The sequence below is a fragment of the Caretta caretta genome, chromosome 1 (assembly GCF_965140235.1).
Source record: "Caretta caretta isolate rCarCar2 chromosome 1, rCarCar1.hap1, whole genome shotgun sequence".
In the NCBI taxonomy this organism is placed as follows: domain Eukaryota; kingdom Metazoa; phylum Chordata; order Testudines; family Cheloniidae; genus Caretta; species Caretta caretta.
This window is the reverse complement of record NC_134206.1, coordinates 21,556,690-21,573,900: the sequence shown is the minus strand read 5'-3', so window position 1 is coordinate 21,573,900 and position 17,211 is coordinate 21,556,690. Positions and strand designations below refer to the sequence as shown.

Here is a 17,211-nt window from a genome sequence, read left to right as displayed (position 1 = left end):
CCAGTAAGAACAATGAATTTCTCATCTGGCAGTCAATATTATTGCATAGTGTATTTGAGCTTGTAAGGCAGTGAATAATTAATAATCCTTCTGCCATTTGTGGGAAGAGCTTCTAGAGATGCATTCCCATGGAATTGTACAGCTTGGAAATTTAAATATTTGTGTCAAGTCCACAAAGTAGAATCGTAATAAGCAAACTCAAATGATGTATCTCAGCAACCCGTCTTTCAGGTCTGCCATGTCCAGAACTACCATTGATTTCAACTGGGCTTTCTGGCCTTAATCCTGCACGAGTCAAGTCAATGTCAGTTTTCCCAGTGACTTTAATGGGAGGCAAATCAAGTGTTTGCGTGTGGAAGGCTTGCAGGACCAGGACTTCTATTTCGAAAAGCTGTATTCCCACAAAGTAATGGGACATAAGTGTATATATTCAAGAGTAAAATATGTGGTTTATTGCCTAATTACCTTCAATGCACTGCTAATGGATTTTCTGTTACATGCTTTCTTAGGTCAATGGAACAGAAATCGAATATGAATTTGAAGAAATTACATTGGAGAGGGTAAGTATGAATTGTTTTTTGTATTATAGAAACCAGTGAAAATTTGATTTTCTGTAGCACAAATTAAATTATGATGAAATAATATCATGAAAGGTCAAATTCTAAATTCCTTAGTCAGATAACATTTTCCATTTTAAGTGAGGACTTCAGGATTTGTCCAATAGTTTGTAAATATAAGAACTTCAGCAGTGTCAGCCTTTCACATGTTTGCATGTCAGGATCCAGAACACTTTTCCTATTCATAACTATTACATGGTGTTGAGGTCTGAGTACTAGGAAAAGACCATCAGGTGATGGAACATCTGGGTGCAGAGATTATTTTCTTTGTACTTTGCAAGCTGGAAGTATGGAAAGCTTTCCTCACTTTTAGCCTCCTTGACTGACTTGTGTGTTCATGAGGAAAGAAAAAATTTAGCACAGATAAGCGCTTTATAGAGAGATAATTAACAGCCTTTCAAATGTTAATGTTGTAGTAACTGTGTAAAAACAAAAACAACAAGGAGTCCAGTGGCACCTTGAAGACTAACAGATTTATTTGGGTTTAAGATCTGAAGAAGTGGATTTTTTTGCCCACAAAAGCTTATGCCCAAATAAATCTGTTAGTCTTTAAGGTGCCACCGGACTCCTCCCTTGTTTTTGTGGATACAGAGTAACACAGCTACCCCTCTGATACTGTGTAAAAGCAGGGTCCTGTATGTATAAATGTGTATGTGTAAAAGCATGGACAATATTTGTACAGACTTATTTCTTATCAATATTAACTGTGTGTGGTATTAGAACTGAAACCTTGTATTGTTAGCTGTGCAATTTAAACATAGCATTGGAAAACGTCCAGATTTAGGAATCACTTGGTATCCGGTCTTCCTAGCCTCAGTGACGTGTTTGGTTGCTGGTTACATAACTTTTTTTAGACTGCAGAAGTAGACTACAGACCTCTTTTAATTATCTTTAAACTAGTATAAACAGGCTATTTTCTATATAAAATAATGGAAAGCAAGGCCTGATTGATCAAAATATGACAATAAGGTGCCACAAGTACTCCTTTTCTTTTTGCAGATACAGACTAACAGGGCTGCGACTATGGAAACCTAACTATTCTTAAATAGCTAGTAAGGGCTTGTCTACATGGGGACTAAGTCAAGTTAATTTGGTTTGAAAACATTTGTGTACACATGACACAGGTGCCGAGGAGGCTGAAATTTAAGGTTTGATTTATTGTGCTGTACTGCCATGCTAACTTCAGTCCTAGGTGTCCATGGCTACAACCATTGTAGGCGGTTGTGACCTAACATTCCAGCCTCTCTCCCTCCATTGCCCCACGCTGTCCATTTGCTTCCCCCCTCCACTGTGTACCTTTCCAAAATGATGGTTACTTCAGTGGTGCAGTTGCCCTACATCTCATGCTAAAGCCCAGACTACTGATCTTTTTTAGGCTCACTCTGGAGAAGGCATTTGCTCACGTACCTATTTTTCTTTCCCCTTCCTTCAGCTGTCCTATCTGGTGAAAATCCCCCAGCTCCAAAACCCCATTCTCCAGCTCCAAATGTCTGCCATGGCCTCTACCCTATTCACTTCCATGCAAGATTCACATAATGAAAACATTATTTTGTGTGAAAGGCAAAAGTATACAGAGACAGTGGTTACAGAAAAGGCAATTTGGTTACTGTTCTCACTTTCTGAGAGGTAGATATGGATATTTCAGGCCTGGACCTTGCAAGCCAGGTACAGCTCTCTGCTGAGGTTTTTTTGTGGGTTTACATGAAGAAAGAATGGTAACAGTGACTGCTTCAGGCAAGCATTGCAGAATCCTGTTTTTTCTCTGCACTTTCACCATGTATGCAGGGGGGAGAAGCCAAAATTGCCATGCTCCGAGCCCTGAGGGCAATGCCCGACATGCTGGGACACTAGTTCCAGCTCGGTTTTTGTCCAGAAATTGAGTCATAGATGCACAGTCATTTTCCATCAGTATTGCTTATGGCTCCCTTCCACTCCTGCAGCAATTTGGGGGGACAATCCTGGTGAATAACCTCGTAGCATATCTTCCTGGCCTGCCCTTTGTTTTTTTTAAACAAAGCCATTCTGTGCCTTCTAGTCACCCACCTCCACGTGTATTGCTCACCATCTCTAAGATTCCCCCAAGGCTGGGAAGAATCTTGAGGAGGTAAAGCCAGAAACATGTTAACTTCAGTATCACGGTATATGTATATCACGGTGCTATCACAGCTTTTTTAGAAAATGCACAATAGCTGTTTATGAATGTTTTTACTACTCCCACATACACAGCTCTTGTACCAGCCAGAACATCAAGGATGGGATCTTTTATCAAGACAGTGGCTGGCAAACCTGTCGGGGAGAAAAAAATGAAAACTCATGATGAAATGTTCATAGACATTGCAGAGTCCTCCCTCAAAAGTGTGGAGAGGTTGAGGGTTTTTTGTTTTTTTTTGAGGACAAAGAAGGAATCAGATAAGACGCTCTCCAGGGAGGTTGTTGTAGTGACCAAGTACAGCGTGGCAGTTGCTAGGGAAAGCATTACTGTGGCCAAACATAGTATGGAAAAAGATAGGGAGATGCAGAAGCAACTCCTGGAGGCAGTACAAAGCCAAAATGCTTTGTTGCAGCGCATGTTACTATAGGGCAGCAGGTAATGCAGGGCTGTAAAACAATATATGCAGCCCCTGGGCAATACAGGTCAGTGGAAACTTTTCCCAACTGTGCCCCCTGCCCCCTGCAGCAGGGCTCCCAGAGGCCATTATCAGAGACCCTAGCTTAGGGCACTGAGAACACTGGAACCTGGACCCCGAGCTCTTTTGAGTCCTCTATCACCCCTGGTAATTCAAGCCTCGCCACTCCACACCAGACGTCCCATGCACAAGAACTGGTAGAGCCAAGATGCATATTCACCTGCAATTTTGTGTTGTGTTGTGCACCGCACTCTTGCACTTTGTTGGTTTGTTTCACATCTGGTTTAATGACAGGGTTCTTTGTAGTTAGATTGTTTTTTATATATTGTTTCATTCGTGTTTCAGTTAAAGGTTCATTTCTGTTCATTACATAATAGATTGTTCAGTAATACAAATGTTGAAAAATTCATTCATAAGGAGTTCGTTTTTACACGGAAAATAATGAACTTTGCTCTTATCTATAAGGTTTTACAAGCACATATAGGCAAAGACATAAGATAAAATAGGAATTGCCTCAACATTGCACTTCCACTGCCCATAAACAACACTGATTTGCACAAAATATTTCCAACCTCCCCCCCCCCATACACACACAGATAAATAGCTGGATATACAGCTGCACAATTTCAGGTATGAGACTCAAAATAAGAGCAATAGGCATCCCGAATGATATTGCCCTGGCTGTTGGAATTTTTTATTGGAGGCCTTGCTGACTGCCCGAACCTCTGAGCAAGTCTCTGTACCTAAGCCTCTCACCCGCTGCTAAGGGTTCTCCCTTGCTCTGACAAATATTGTGCAAAATACAACATGCTGCTATAATCTTTGGGACACTTTCTTCTGCTGCTTACAACCTATTCCACAAACAGTGCCATCTCCCTTTCAAATGTACACACCACTACCGTTCTGCAACAACTGAGGTGGCAGTTAAAAGTTCCTGCCTTCAGCCCAAGTAGCTTTTGAATGGCTTCATAACAACGGAAGCTGCACACTACTTAGCAGCAGAGGATAATCTGGGTTTCTGAAGATAACTGGAGCAATCTCCACACCATTACTGTCCCTAGTGTTCCTGGAAGAAAACAGTCCTTTCTCCATGACATTAAAAAGAGTTGAGTTCTGAAAGAACCTAGCACCGTGGATCCTTCCAAACCACCCAACATTTGTCTGTAAACCTGCCCTGATGGTCGACAAGCTCTTCAAGCACTGTGGAGAAATACCCCTTTCTGTTTATGAATTCTGAGCTCTAATTGGGGGGAGAGGGGTGAAGGGGGGGGGAAAGGCACACAGATCCCATCAGTTTCCCCAATACAGTTTGTGTGCCAAGCCATCAATAACCACCAGAGCATTAATGAGCTGTATAACCTGGTGCAACAGCATCTTTTCCGTAGCACTACACATCTGAATGACAGTGGCCCAACAGTCAATCTCACCACACCAAATTGGTTCACTACAGACCAGTAGCATTCAGGGATAGCCAGCTTCCAGATGGCAGTTGGGACCTGCTTGTCCGTGGGTATGTGGCATTGTATGTTGGTACACTGCCATTGTATCTCTAGGGTTAGTTCAGCACATATCTTCAGAAAGACTGCCTTCCCCATCCTGAAATTCTCTCACGGCTGCTGGTCATCCCAGGTCTGCAGAACAACCTTTTTCCACCAATCCACACTGGTTTTCCTAAGCCCAGAAACTATTCTACAAGCTATGAAGCTGCTTCAGGAACTGGACCTTCACTATCACTTGCTTGGTGTCTTCCTCTTCTTCCTCATCTGTGTCCCAGTTCCATAGCTGCTGAAGACCCTCCTATTACTGGAGATGCTGCTGCTGCTGCACCTGCCATGTCGTCTGCTTGGTGGTGTGGCTGGCACAGCTGAAAGACAAAATCATCTGCCTTTGAGTGCTGAAATACAGACCAGTCAGCCTCTCTGTGTTTGAGGTTGCCAGCATAATGGCACGAAGAATAAATTGGGTCCATGCTTGTTGACCGCAATTCAAAAATGGAAGTAGCCCTCCAAGAAAGAAAGTATGGGGTGGATGCAGATGAATCATGGACATTTTAACTAGCCTGGCTCCTGCTGTGCATATCACAATACACACCAAGAAAAGTCCCAAAATGCACACCGCTCAGAAGGACCATAGAATATTATCAGAGAATGCCATGACCTTAGTTTGCCACGAACCGCTGCTACGTATACACAGTGATGCTCATTGGCAGAGGACACACCATCCCATGTGCACACTATTACTGGTACTATGCATTACCTGGCACACATAAAAAGCTGATGGTTAAACTCCCTGTATAGACAAGCCCTGAGAGTAAATGACTCATTGCACTACTTCTGCACACTGTACCTTTAATTGTCTAGGAGCATGAATGTCATAACCCTTACACTTTTAAGGGACACAAGTTTAAATCTGTATTGATAAGTTTTCCTATACACGTTAAAGCAAAGCACAGGAAGAGTCACTCTCTGTGTATCATCACAATATAATGTGTAATAGTTATAGGCATTTTTATCTATGGTTTCTCAGACTATTTGGGCATCTCTAGCTATTTATTAGATTAGAGTTTTCAAAGGTCACTGAACAGAACACATGCCTCCTGGGTAGTATTTTAATTTTTAATAGATGTGTAAAGTTATCAGTACAGTATTATAGTACAGAAACCAGTGTGGTTTTTGCCAATGCTAACGTAGATAATTATTCCTATTATATTTTAAATGTTGTTTGGTAAGCATTTACACACACAGTTATAGTTCCTGGGGGAAGGCACTTGGAGCAGCAGATTCTGTGGCTACTTGTTCTTACTACTTGAAATGTTCAGTCACACTTATCAGTGCTATTCTCAGAAATAGGAATGATAAAGGATCTGCATCTGTTTTTGTGAGAGAGATAAAATACAAGTTATTGCCTTTAAATGGCTGTTAGCCATTTATGTTACAGTGACAGTACTTTCAGAAGAGGTGATAAATACTTCACATTAATTATCCATTTTCTTCTATAAAGAGCCCTAGAAATTAGATTGGAAAATTGTCTCCATTTAATGGCAAAGCTGCAAAAATATGTTAGGCCAGTGGTTTGGAAATACAAAAACTATAGTACATCAGTAGCAAACAGTACATAATAAGCTTCCCTTCTCAGTGCAGATATCTGAGCTACCGTAATTTAGATCTCATCAGTTATTTACTTCACTTATGATACATTCCTAAAACTTGCAATTGCCAGCTTGCTCATGTATCCCTGAATTGTAGCTACAAAATAATGTAGGATTACCAGACAAAAATAAAATGGATTGCTGTCCCTTGGGACAGCTGTGCTTTTCCCCGCTTTGTTAATTGTAACAACTAAAGAAACAGAGATTAGGCACTGATTGCATTGCAGAGCATTGCCCAGATTCCATAAGCTTGGCAGTGCTAAAGTTGCACTCTTTTGTGGTTGACCAGTTGGTTGCAATATTGATTGTGAGAAAAGTCTATAGGGACCTGGCGTTGGCAATACTCTCTCTCGGAGTGTTGAAAAAATCGTAAGTCAGGCATAAATACTTAATAGAGTAATTAATCACTGGAATAACTTTACCAAGCACCATGGTGAATTCTCAATGACTGACCATTCTAAATCAAGATTGGCTGTTTCTCTGAAAGTTATGCTCTAGAAATTATATTGGGGAAGTTCTGTGGCCTGTGTTACACAAGGAGTGAGACTAGTTGATCACAATAGTCCCTTCTGGCCTTGGAATCTATGAATTCTCCCCCAAATTATGATATTTTTTCTTGTTTTTATTTGCCTTCTGGCTTTTAGGTTTTAAATTGCATTTGGGTGATATTATCAAACTTTTCTCTATAACCATTAGGGTGATCAGATAGCAAGTGGGAAAAATCAGGACAGGGGTGGGGCGTAATAGGCACCTATGTAAGAAAACCCCCCAAATATCAGGATTGTCCCTATAAAATCAGGACATCTGGTCACCATAGTAACCATGAGCGTCACAAACTTACTGCTTTGGTTGGTTGGTTGTAAATGAAAGCTGAGATTCTCACATAATCACAGGATTCCAAGAGCTGGGACTTTAAGAAAAATACCAAATATTATGAGACTTGTAATTAAAATTGCGAGAATAGTTATGCTGTGGAAACCACAGAACTGAAGAGTGGGGCGCAGTCACAATAGTAGTATAAGAATTGGGAACAGCAGTGTCCTCCCACGCACTGCTGGGGAGTCTTGTATATCTAGGCATCAGACTCTGGCAGATTCCCCTCCTTTAGAGACCTGGGCTAGGGCAGGAAGTGCAGGAACTCCGAGTGTGGAGCCAGCCACAGAAATACGTTCTCCTTTGTACCTTTGTGCAATACTCCTTCCTCAGCTGCACCTTGAATCTGTCCCACAGTCTATATATATATAATTCTTCTAGTGCATACTGATATAGCAAAATTACATTAATAGATATCAGACAAATGTGCAAAAAAGTTACACGTTTAAATGCTTCAACCACCTTAGAGATCATTTGATTTTTCTATACTAATTTATGGACATAAAATACAGATCCAGCAGTAGTATAGTGCTTGGCAGGTTGCAATAAACTTCAGTGCCCAAAAGCACGCTTAGTATTCCTCAAAATAAGCCATTACTTTCCTCTATCTTCAGTAATAAAAATACACCGTAAAAAGGAAATGCTGTGTAGAATGACTTGCATTAGTGCAGTGGAGTTAGGCCTCCGTTATTTCAGGGCTGTAAAATGCATCAGATGCCTACTAGGCAGGGGGCTAAACATAAGCCAAAGATAAAGGGCAGGATGGGTGGCCTTAGTGCAGAGACAAAGCCCAGACTAGCCACTGGACACTACTGTGAAAGTTCAAATTGCAGGAATTCCCAATAGGATATTGCACCCATGCTTGGAGGCACCATCTCTTCTGTGTGTATGTGGCTGATAAACTTGGAGCTCTTCCCTCTGCCTGTGAGGAATTCTCTCCGCCAATTCAAGTTGGAGTCTCCTAGTTATTGGGCAAAGAGGGCAGGATTGAGCATTCGAAAATTACAAGTCAAACCCCAAATGTATTATTTTTTGTTAAATCGAATGATTTTTTTGAACTTGGCTTCTGGTTTTTGAGCGTTTAGGGGTCATGTTTTCCAGCATTTCTGTGCAACCAGCGAGGCTAGGAACTAACTTTGAAAGTCAAGTTTCTCATGTAATCATGTGACTACAGGAGTTGAAACTGTAAGAATAACACCAGATATTGTGCAACTAATGATATAATCATGAGAGTCAGCAGCATGGAGAAAGGGATCTCTGCTAATTTATGCTTTCCTAACCCAGACCCAACCTCTCCCTTCCCTAGTCACCATCAGCCCAGTCCATCCCACTAGTAAGCAACACATTACAATGATACAGTCGTGCACTTCTCCCTGGCCCTATCCTCTTCTTGCAAGGCATTACTTCTGTGGCTGATATAAGCTAGGACTAACCCCTTCCCCTCTAACTTATAGCTCACTTTTCTCTGCTTAGGTCCTCCTCTTTACACACCCTGCTCTCTGAGGAGAAACTCATTTCTATTGTTCTGCTTAGCCCCTACCTCATTGCTATCCCTCAAGCAGCTGAGTTATTTGCTCCACATCCTCTTCAGCTGCCCTCCCCTTCTACCTGGCAAATCTGTAAGATAGTGCCTAACATCACTCAACCTACCCTCAGCTGGCTGGCAGAAAACCCGACACTTTTATTTGCCTAGATAGCACTTCTATTTGTCCCAGGTTTCTGGACAATAAGATTTTCCCCCGACTGGTAACTGATAAGGCAATGAATACCAGACCTGCTGAGGAAATTATGATGGATTTTGCTAGCATATCAGCAAATATCAGAAAGGGACTGTGAAGAGGGTTGGAGAAAGGCAGGGAGGAGTTAGATAAACCTTTAAAATAGTTCATGGCCAGTTCAGGGTTTGGATTGAGAACGTCTTCATTTTTTTTCTGGTTTAGTTGGTCCATTCTTATGAGTTTGCTAAAAAAAAATTCACTTAGTTACTAGTAGAGTTGATTTTGAAAAAATTGGTATTTCCATCCTGTAGGATATTCCAATATTTTGACATTTTCTTTTCATCCCAAATCAGTATGAGAAGTCAAAATAGCTAATTTTTTTGTGGAGCTTAAAATTTGGAAAAAGATTTGGAAATATGGAAATATTTCAGTTTTTTACTTGATACAACATTGAAATGTGTCTCTCTGAGTGCCGTGGTGCTGCCTGGAAGTTCTCTTAATCTCCCATGATGTCCCACAATGGTTCAACCAAGTGGAAGACTGGTGCATTCTGGGAGATGTGGTCCAGTCAGGAAAACCAGCCCACAGAGAAGAATGGGCTCATGATGCACCAGAACTGTAACTCCCATGAGGCACTACAGCAGTTCAGGTGGATGCAGTTCAATGTTGAGTCTTGCTGAAATGAAACATTTTGATGTAGTTCAATGAACAATAATATTTTGATTTGGGTTGGCCCCACTTAAATGGAAAATCAAAAACTGTTGGGAAATTCAGTTTTTCAGTGGAAAATTTGGATTTTGCATAAACTGTATTTTCAATCAAGAAAATACTTTGATGGAAAAAATCCATTAGAGAGAGACCTTTGTCAGATCATTCTGACGTGTTCTATTTAGTGTCTGCATCTTGACTTCCTCCACAGAGAGGTTGAAAATCTGTCTCACTTAATTATAAGAGAGACTGTAAAAGATGTTGCATTTCAGTTGCACTTCCAGAGGTCAGCATTCATGTTTCAGCAGAAAGTGGTTTTGGTTCTTATTTTCCAGCTCCGAGGGGATGTGGGCATTCTTGCTGGAGGAACCTGGACAGGGTTGGATTTCCAGAGCTCCCCAGAATTCAGGTGTCTAGTTTGTCATGCTATGTGGAGTGGCTCACAACTGAGAGTGCCTACCTCAGGTCAGACTGTCAGAAAACAGGGCAGACAGCCCAAGATGGTGGTATGTTCTATAATTAGATTTCACCAAGCCAGTAACAAATTTGAACTCCTGGATCACTATGCCAGTCTTACCATAGAGTCAAAGACAGTCCCCTTAGATGCTTCAGTCTATCTTGCCACCCAGACAAACTGGACTTGTGGTAAAAAGAAACCTATACCAAAAGTCATGTCGCATCAGGTTGCTCCCAGTCCCAAGAGACCTTTCACTTGCTCCAGATCAATTGGTACTCTATATCTTACACCAAAGACAAGGCTGGTAACTAATGCTAGAGTAAACTAACTAAAGGTTTATTAGCTAAGAAAAGGAAATGAGAGTTATTGAGAGGTTAAAGCATATAAAATAAATGCACAGATGAGCCACATTCTGTAATGCCAAAGTGATGTAATAAATTGCCAGTTTTTCAAAAGTCTTTTCAGGGTGCCCAGGTTGTCTCTGGGGATCTCCGCTTTGCATTTCATACACTTCCCTGTAAGAGTCCAAATAGTCTAGAGATTCAGGATCCTTCCTTGAATCCATACTTATCACTTCTTCTCACAGAAAACAAACTGACAGTGTCACTGCCCACATGGCCTTTCCTTTGATGATGGAGTGAGGAATGCATTTGGAGTCTTTGACCTCCCATCATCACACACAATGATCACTTGCTTTGAAATCAGCACTTTGCTATTAAAGTTCTTCGTTTGCATTCCACCAGGCTTCTTTCTCAATGGATGAGTTATTTAGTTACAGGGGTACACATGATGTAAATGTTTGCTACTACATTATAACGGGATACAGATAAGTGAAAACAATGCCTGTACATCCCACTAGTTTTCATGAAGTTTAAATGCCAAATATATTCAACAATCACTTTGAGCTATAGTAATACACAAGTGTATTGGTTGCGGCTCTGGCATGAGCTTGCACCTGGTCTTCCAGCGTCACATAGTCAACTAGAGGTTGAACCTTTTGAACTTAAGTAAATTTTCGGGTCAAAGATTCACAAACAATCGGTCCTATCTAAAAAAGAACAACTGCAAATTCATTCTCATCTGCTTCTGATGTAGTAAGGAGTCTACATGAGGTCTGTGTTTTTCTCTCCTGTGTCCAACAGGTGCACGAATAGGAATCATTCATTTAATGATGCTGTTTTCCGCACTGACTTCCCTGGTGGAAGCCAGGAAGTTTCCGAATGCATTCCATTAGAATATTGAAGAGCAATAGAAATTGGAATGTGTTCCATTGTACAGTGCACAGAATCCTATCTGGTTTGTGTAGCCTATATGAGCTGCTAAAGTAAAAATTTTATTTACAGTCTGAATTTTGGCAGGAGTCTTTCTTGTATTTATGTGGTGTCAGCTGGGAGCTATGTCTGGAAAGTGAGCGTCGAAGTCTAAGGCTTTTTTTTTTTAAAAGCCTCTAGACACCAGCCATATTTGTGTATTGTTCAGGCAGCAGCATGTTATGACTTCAATATTGAGAAGGGGTCAGAAGGCGTTGCAATGGGGATGGTGTAGTCCTCTGCAGTTCACAGCAAGTAAATGACAGCCTTGAGGGAGTTATCCAGGAACAGCTAGAATGGTAGAAATGTGTTTTTAAGATAGACCATCAGATCTTTACAAAGCTCATACTGTAAAACAGTGTGCAGTGGATTCCCTTGAGAAGTGCAGGGTGCATAAGTCAGCACCTGATGATTGACAGTAGAATGGTCTGACAAAACATAATGGTTTAAAAAAAAAAACTTCTAAAATTAGCGTCCCCCAAGTAGTCGTGTTGCTCTGCCCAATGCACGCTGTTGTTCTCTCTGTTTCTTCAAGTGCATTGTTGTTGTGGATACCACCCGCTTTGCCGAGCTTTCTGATTAGGTGCTTTTTTTAAATGCCATTTCTTTACCTGGCCTAACATGCTTCCTTAGTGAAAGCAAATGGTATCTCTTCTTGGCAAACTCAGACTACAGTTACTGTAATAAACAAACCCAGTCCTTCCTGCCTGCTGGCTTGTGGCAGGGTAGTGACCTAAGGGTGTTTTAAAGAAGAGAGAGAGTGGCCCTGCATAGCTTACCTACACAAGAATGAGCATTATCTGTGTGTAGAACTGAATCGTCAGCTAAAGAAAATAAAATGCTAATCAAGTCTTATTTGTGCAAGTGCAATCAGCCTGTGATACTACTAGTCCTTGCCACAGTCTTGGGTGCTATGCAGGTCAACTGCCTTCCCAGTAACAACTGCACCTCACAGAGGAACGGTACTGATGGGATGAGAAGCTGAAGGAACCTGCTATTCAGGGCTTCCTGCCAGTCCCGCTACCATGACACTAACATAGTCTGGCCAAGATTTTCAGACGTGACTAGTGATTTTGGATGCCTCAGTTTTTAGTTGCCAAACTTGAGACACCTTGAAAATGCCTGGCTTGAAAAAAGGGCTGAACATCCATCTGTCAAGGTTCCTCCCCCACTCTGAACTCTAGGGTACAGATGTGGGGACCTGCATGAAAAACCTCCTAAGCTTATCTTTACCAGCTTAGGTCAAAACTTCCCCAAGGTACAAAATATTACACCCGTTATCCTTGGAATGGCCGCTACCACCACCAAACTAATACTGGTTACTGGGGAAGAGCTGTTTGGACGCATCTTTCCCCCCAAAATACTTCCCAAAACCTTGCACCCCACTTCCTGGACAAGGTTTGGTAAAAAGCCTCACCAATTTGCCTAGGTGACTACAGACCCAGACCCTTGGATCTTAAGAACAATGAACAATCCTCCCAACACTTGCACCCCCCCTTTCCTGGGAAATGTTGGATAAAAAGCCTCACCAATTTGCATAGGTGACCACAGACCCAAACCCTTGGATCTGAGAACAATGAAAAAGCATTCAGTTTTTTACAAGAAGACTTTTAATAAAAAATAGAAGTAAATAGAAATAAAGAAATCCCCCCTGTAAAATCAGGATGGTAGATATCTTACAGGGTAATTAGATTCAAAAACATAGAGAACCCCTCTAGGCAAAACCTTAAGTTACAAAAAAGACACACAGACAGAAATAGTTATTCTATTCAGCACAATTCTTTTCTCAGCCATTTAAAGAAATCATAATCTAACACATGCCTAGCTAGATTACTTACTAAAAGTTCTAAGACTCCATTCCTGGTCTATCCCTGGCAGAAACCAGCATACAGACAGACACAGACCCTTTGTTTCTCTCCCTCCTCCCAGCTTTTTAAAGTATCTTGTCTCCTCATTGGTCATTTTGGTCAGGTGCCAGCGAGGTTACCTTTAGCTTCTTAACCCTTTACAGGTGAGAGGAGCTTTCCCCTGGCCAGGAGGGATTTCAAAGGGGTTTACCCTTCTCTTTATATTTATGACACCATCCATGTCCAGTCCCAAGTTGGGCACCCACAGTAACTAGTCACTTGAAAATCTTGCTCTTCATTCTTATCCTGTGAGACAGCAGCTGTCACACTGAAATAACTGCTTGTTGGAGAGGGGCGTCTTTTTTCTGGGAGTCTGTCTCGCTAACTCTGGATACTTCTATAGCACCTGTCCCTTTGGAAGGTAAGTGTCTGAAAGGTGGAATAGCTTGGGGCATGAGAGTTGGAGCTACTGCAGAGAAGAAAGGGGGCTGTGGCCATTGGTCTATTTGCTTTCTTGCTCCACATACAACATCTGGAGTTTGAAACTGAATTGTTCCACATTCTTGTCTCATTTTGGATTGCTGGCATGGGAGGCTAAATACTGGCTTGGAGTAAGCCTCAAATCCCTCTTGATATATGAAATAGATTGTTAGTGCTATTGTTGTTAGAAATTAATAAATTGGGAGTGAGGTGAGGAAGAGATTAGATAACTTGCCCAAAATCCTACTGCAAAGCTGGAGCAGAGCCCAGGACTCCTGACCAACCGCATGAATATATTCCCTCCTAGAATGGGCATAATATAGACGGTTTCAGTACGAGTCCTTCCAGATGGGCGAAGTTTATGCAATGCATGGCAAATCCTAGCTAATGGCTTTGCATCTAGTATCTACTTACAAGGAAGACTTGGCCGCTATTTTAGCATCTTTACAGCTGAAAAGTGGTTGCATTCTTTCCCAAACTGGGTGGTTAGAGGACTCTAGGGCCCTCTGTCAGTCTGAAAAACAAAAACTCAGCATTGTTGGGTAAGGAGAAAAAGGCAAGTGCCAAGGGACTGCTAGGAAAAACATTTTAACAGTTAAGATTTTATAGCGACTCGAGGACTGGGGAAAAGAGAACCTGAAAAAATATCTCATATTTAACTCCCTTTCAGCAGTTGTCAAAGAAAACTTTATTTTCATATTGTTACTTTAAAGGCTTACATTTAAATTTAAATGCCTTAATGACTCTGCATGGACAACAGCTGTGCCAAGTGAGAAAGCTGTAGCTCCTTGGATTTATCACTGCTATCCAGCGGCATGTCACATAGTGCCCCTCAAAGGAGTAGTTTATCTCAGTCACTTCCTAGAGACATGAGTGTCCCCTCCCACATACACACAAGTTAATATGTCATGTTAGAAAAACCTATATTTTAGTTCACATTTGAGGTTTTAGAGCTCTCTAGAGCAACAGATCTTTTTAATGCTGTGAATTACTGCTTTTTCATCTATTTTTATGACAAAATATCCTCAATACTTTTAATAACTTGCATAAATTGTATATAGCGGCATCTGTATTTTTTGTGGTGAAATTTAGTGAGTCAGCTAGTCTGACTGAAATAGTGGGGGATATTTATGCTGCGGATGAGCTGCACTGTAGTAGATTAGGGGGTAGAGTATAGAAAGGAGTTTATTTTTATGTGGAAAACTGGTATCCAGAGACTAATGCTGAGATTTTAAATCACTGTAAACATTTCTCTATATTAAAATAGTATATCAGGTTTATACAGTATAAAAGTGCTAAGGTATTTTAGTATTTTATTAATCCTTTTGAAGTTTTCAAGGCTGCTGCGAACAGGAAGAAACCTGTTTGTTTGGAGGAATCTGATAAATAATTTTAAATTAAAGATCATGGATTGTTTCAGTCTCACGTGCAGAAAGTTATGTAGGAATAAGTACTTTGCATGTCTGCAACACCTGTAATCCAGGGACCTCAAAGTTGTTTGCAAACATTAACACACTTAGCCTCACAATGACTCTTAGTGATATCTTAAGTATTATACCCATTTTATAGGCGGAGTTTAAGGAGGTGTGTAGAGGTTATGACCCGGCCATGGTCTCTCAGAAAGTCAGGAGCAGAACTGGGAGTAGAACCTGGAAATCATGATTTCCATTGCCCTGCTCTAACAACTGCTACTTCTGATACCTAAAAAATTATTAGAGGGGTAGCCCTGTTAGTCTGGATCTGTAAAAGCGGCAAAGAAGACTCTTTGCCGCTAAAAAACGATGTCCTTCATTATCTCTGCTAGTAGGGCCACTGTTAACTCACCAGAGTTGAGTCACTAAGCATACTGGGCCATCTCATTCTGAGAGGCGCAAAATACAGAAGTACTTGTGCAATAACTCACTTAGCACAATTCTCTTGCTGCACTGAAGTCTCGCAGAGGGGTTTGTACAAAGAAATGTGTGGGAAAGGATTACATAGTCTATCAATACCCCAGACAGCACCGTGAAGGTGACATAAGAGTAAAACTCAAAAGTAGCATGAAAATTCTCCACACATTGGTCATAATAAATATTCACCAGTAAAGAAAATGGAGAAGAATAATGTTTTTGTTTGTAATATCAAAGGAAAACCTGCCTGTGCTTAGTACAGTGAAAAATATTCTTTAAGTTTATCTCTATAATTCTGAAACTTTGAGTTAGCTATTACACAAAAGTTGTTTCATATAATTTACAGATGCCTATGTGCTGCTTGAAGTCTTGCACTGGAATTTTCCACATTTTTCTGTTTTATTCAATTTTAAATTGACATTTATTTTTCAGATGCTATCTATCTCATTCTCTCTTCCTTACTCAGTCACCCTCTAGTATACACCAGATAGCTTTAGTGAGTAATTCCTCCACTCTGTTTTTTTCACATGAAAATTGCCTTTACTTGGGATGTAACTTTTCAGAATAGAACACTTGATTTATTGGCATTCTCTGGCTGATAGGCACATGAATGCTTAGACTGACAGAGAGCATCCAGTTTTCAAAAGGAATGATTTAAATGCATAGTAGATCATTTTAATCTTCAAAATAATTAAAACACCTGTTTAAGTGGGGATTCTCTTGGAGTTTTAGACCTAATCCTGCAAGTTGATCCATGGCAGCAGACTTCTGCCCCCATGTGTAGCCCCGGTGAAGGTCCTTATTGGTCTAAAGGTCCTACCATTCAGATTAGTTCATCAGATCAAGGCCCTGGTATCAGAGTTTAATGTGGACATGGTGGTGTTCCCAGAACCCCCTGATACTTGTCCAGATTTTCAGAAAGTAATATATGAGCATCAGACTCTGCTCAGTTCTGCTCTTTTAAGTCTATATAAGAAGCTGATAAACAGGAAGGAATCCAAAGGCATCTCTCAGCAAACATGGAGTTGCCTGCCCAATAACATTTTAAATCAAACAGTACCAGCCAGTACTAAATGGAGGTGAAAGCACCAGTCTTTAAAACTAGACGTTGTATGTTCCCAAATGAATTTACCAGTTCTAAAAAAGCTACTGCAGCATTACTGCCAGGGAGTGCTTTGATAAGAAGAAATAACAAAGGAATGCATTCCTTTTGATGCCTGGGATCCTGACTATTGAACAAGATGCATCTTTCGGAACTTCTTTTTAGTAGGGTGGGGAAGAACCTTACAAAAATTAAGTAAGACTTATTGAGGAGCATTATTCTTAGAAGCTGTGTGTGCAGAATTCACTTGGCTCCCCAACAGACATTAATATAATAATAATATAATATTAAGGAAAGAAAAACATTAATTTACTAATACAATAGATGACTCTCATTCTAAGCAAGGATGGCCTTTTTCTAGGCTGACCTTTCTAAAAGTAACTTTGAAATATTGTATTTGTCTTTCAAGGGAAAATAACTTTTTGTATTATAGAA

The 17,211-nt window shown here is 40.7% G+C and overlaps 1 protein-coding gene across 23 annotated transcripts in view; it reads left to right on the top strand.

Annotated features, from left to right (window-relative positions):
* The window catches only part of DLG2 (discs large MAGUK scaffold protein 2), a 1,511,004-nt gene that overhangs the window by 966,206 nt on the left and 527,587 nt on the right, over positions 1-17,211 (top strand). For all 23 annotated transcript variants that reach the window (XM_048840921.2, XM_075126424.1, XM_048840889.2 and 20 more), the window contains one exon: positions 510-560. In XM_048840921.2, the coding sequence (XP_048696878.1) occupies positions 510-560 (51 nt within the window). The remainder of the gene's footprint in view (positions 1-509; positions 561-17,211) is intronic.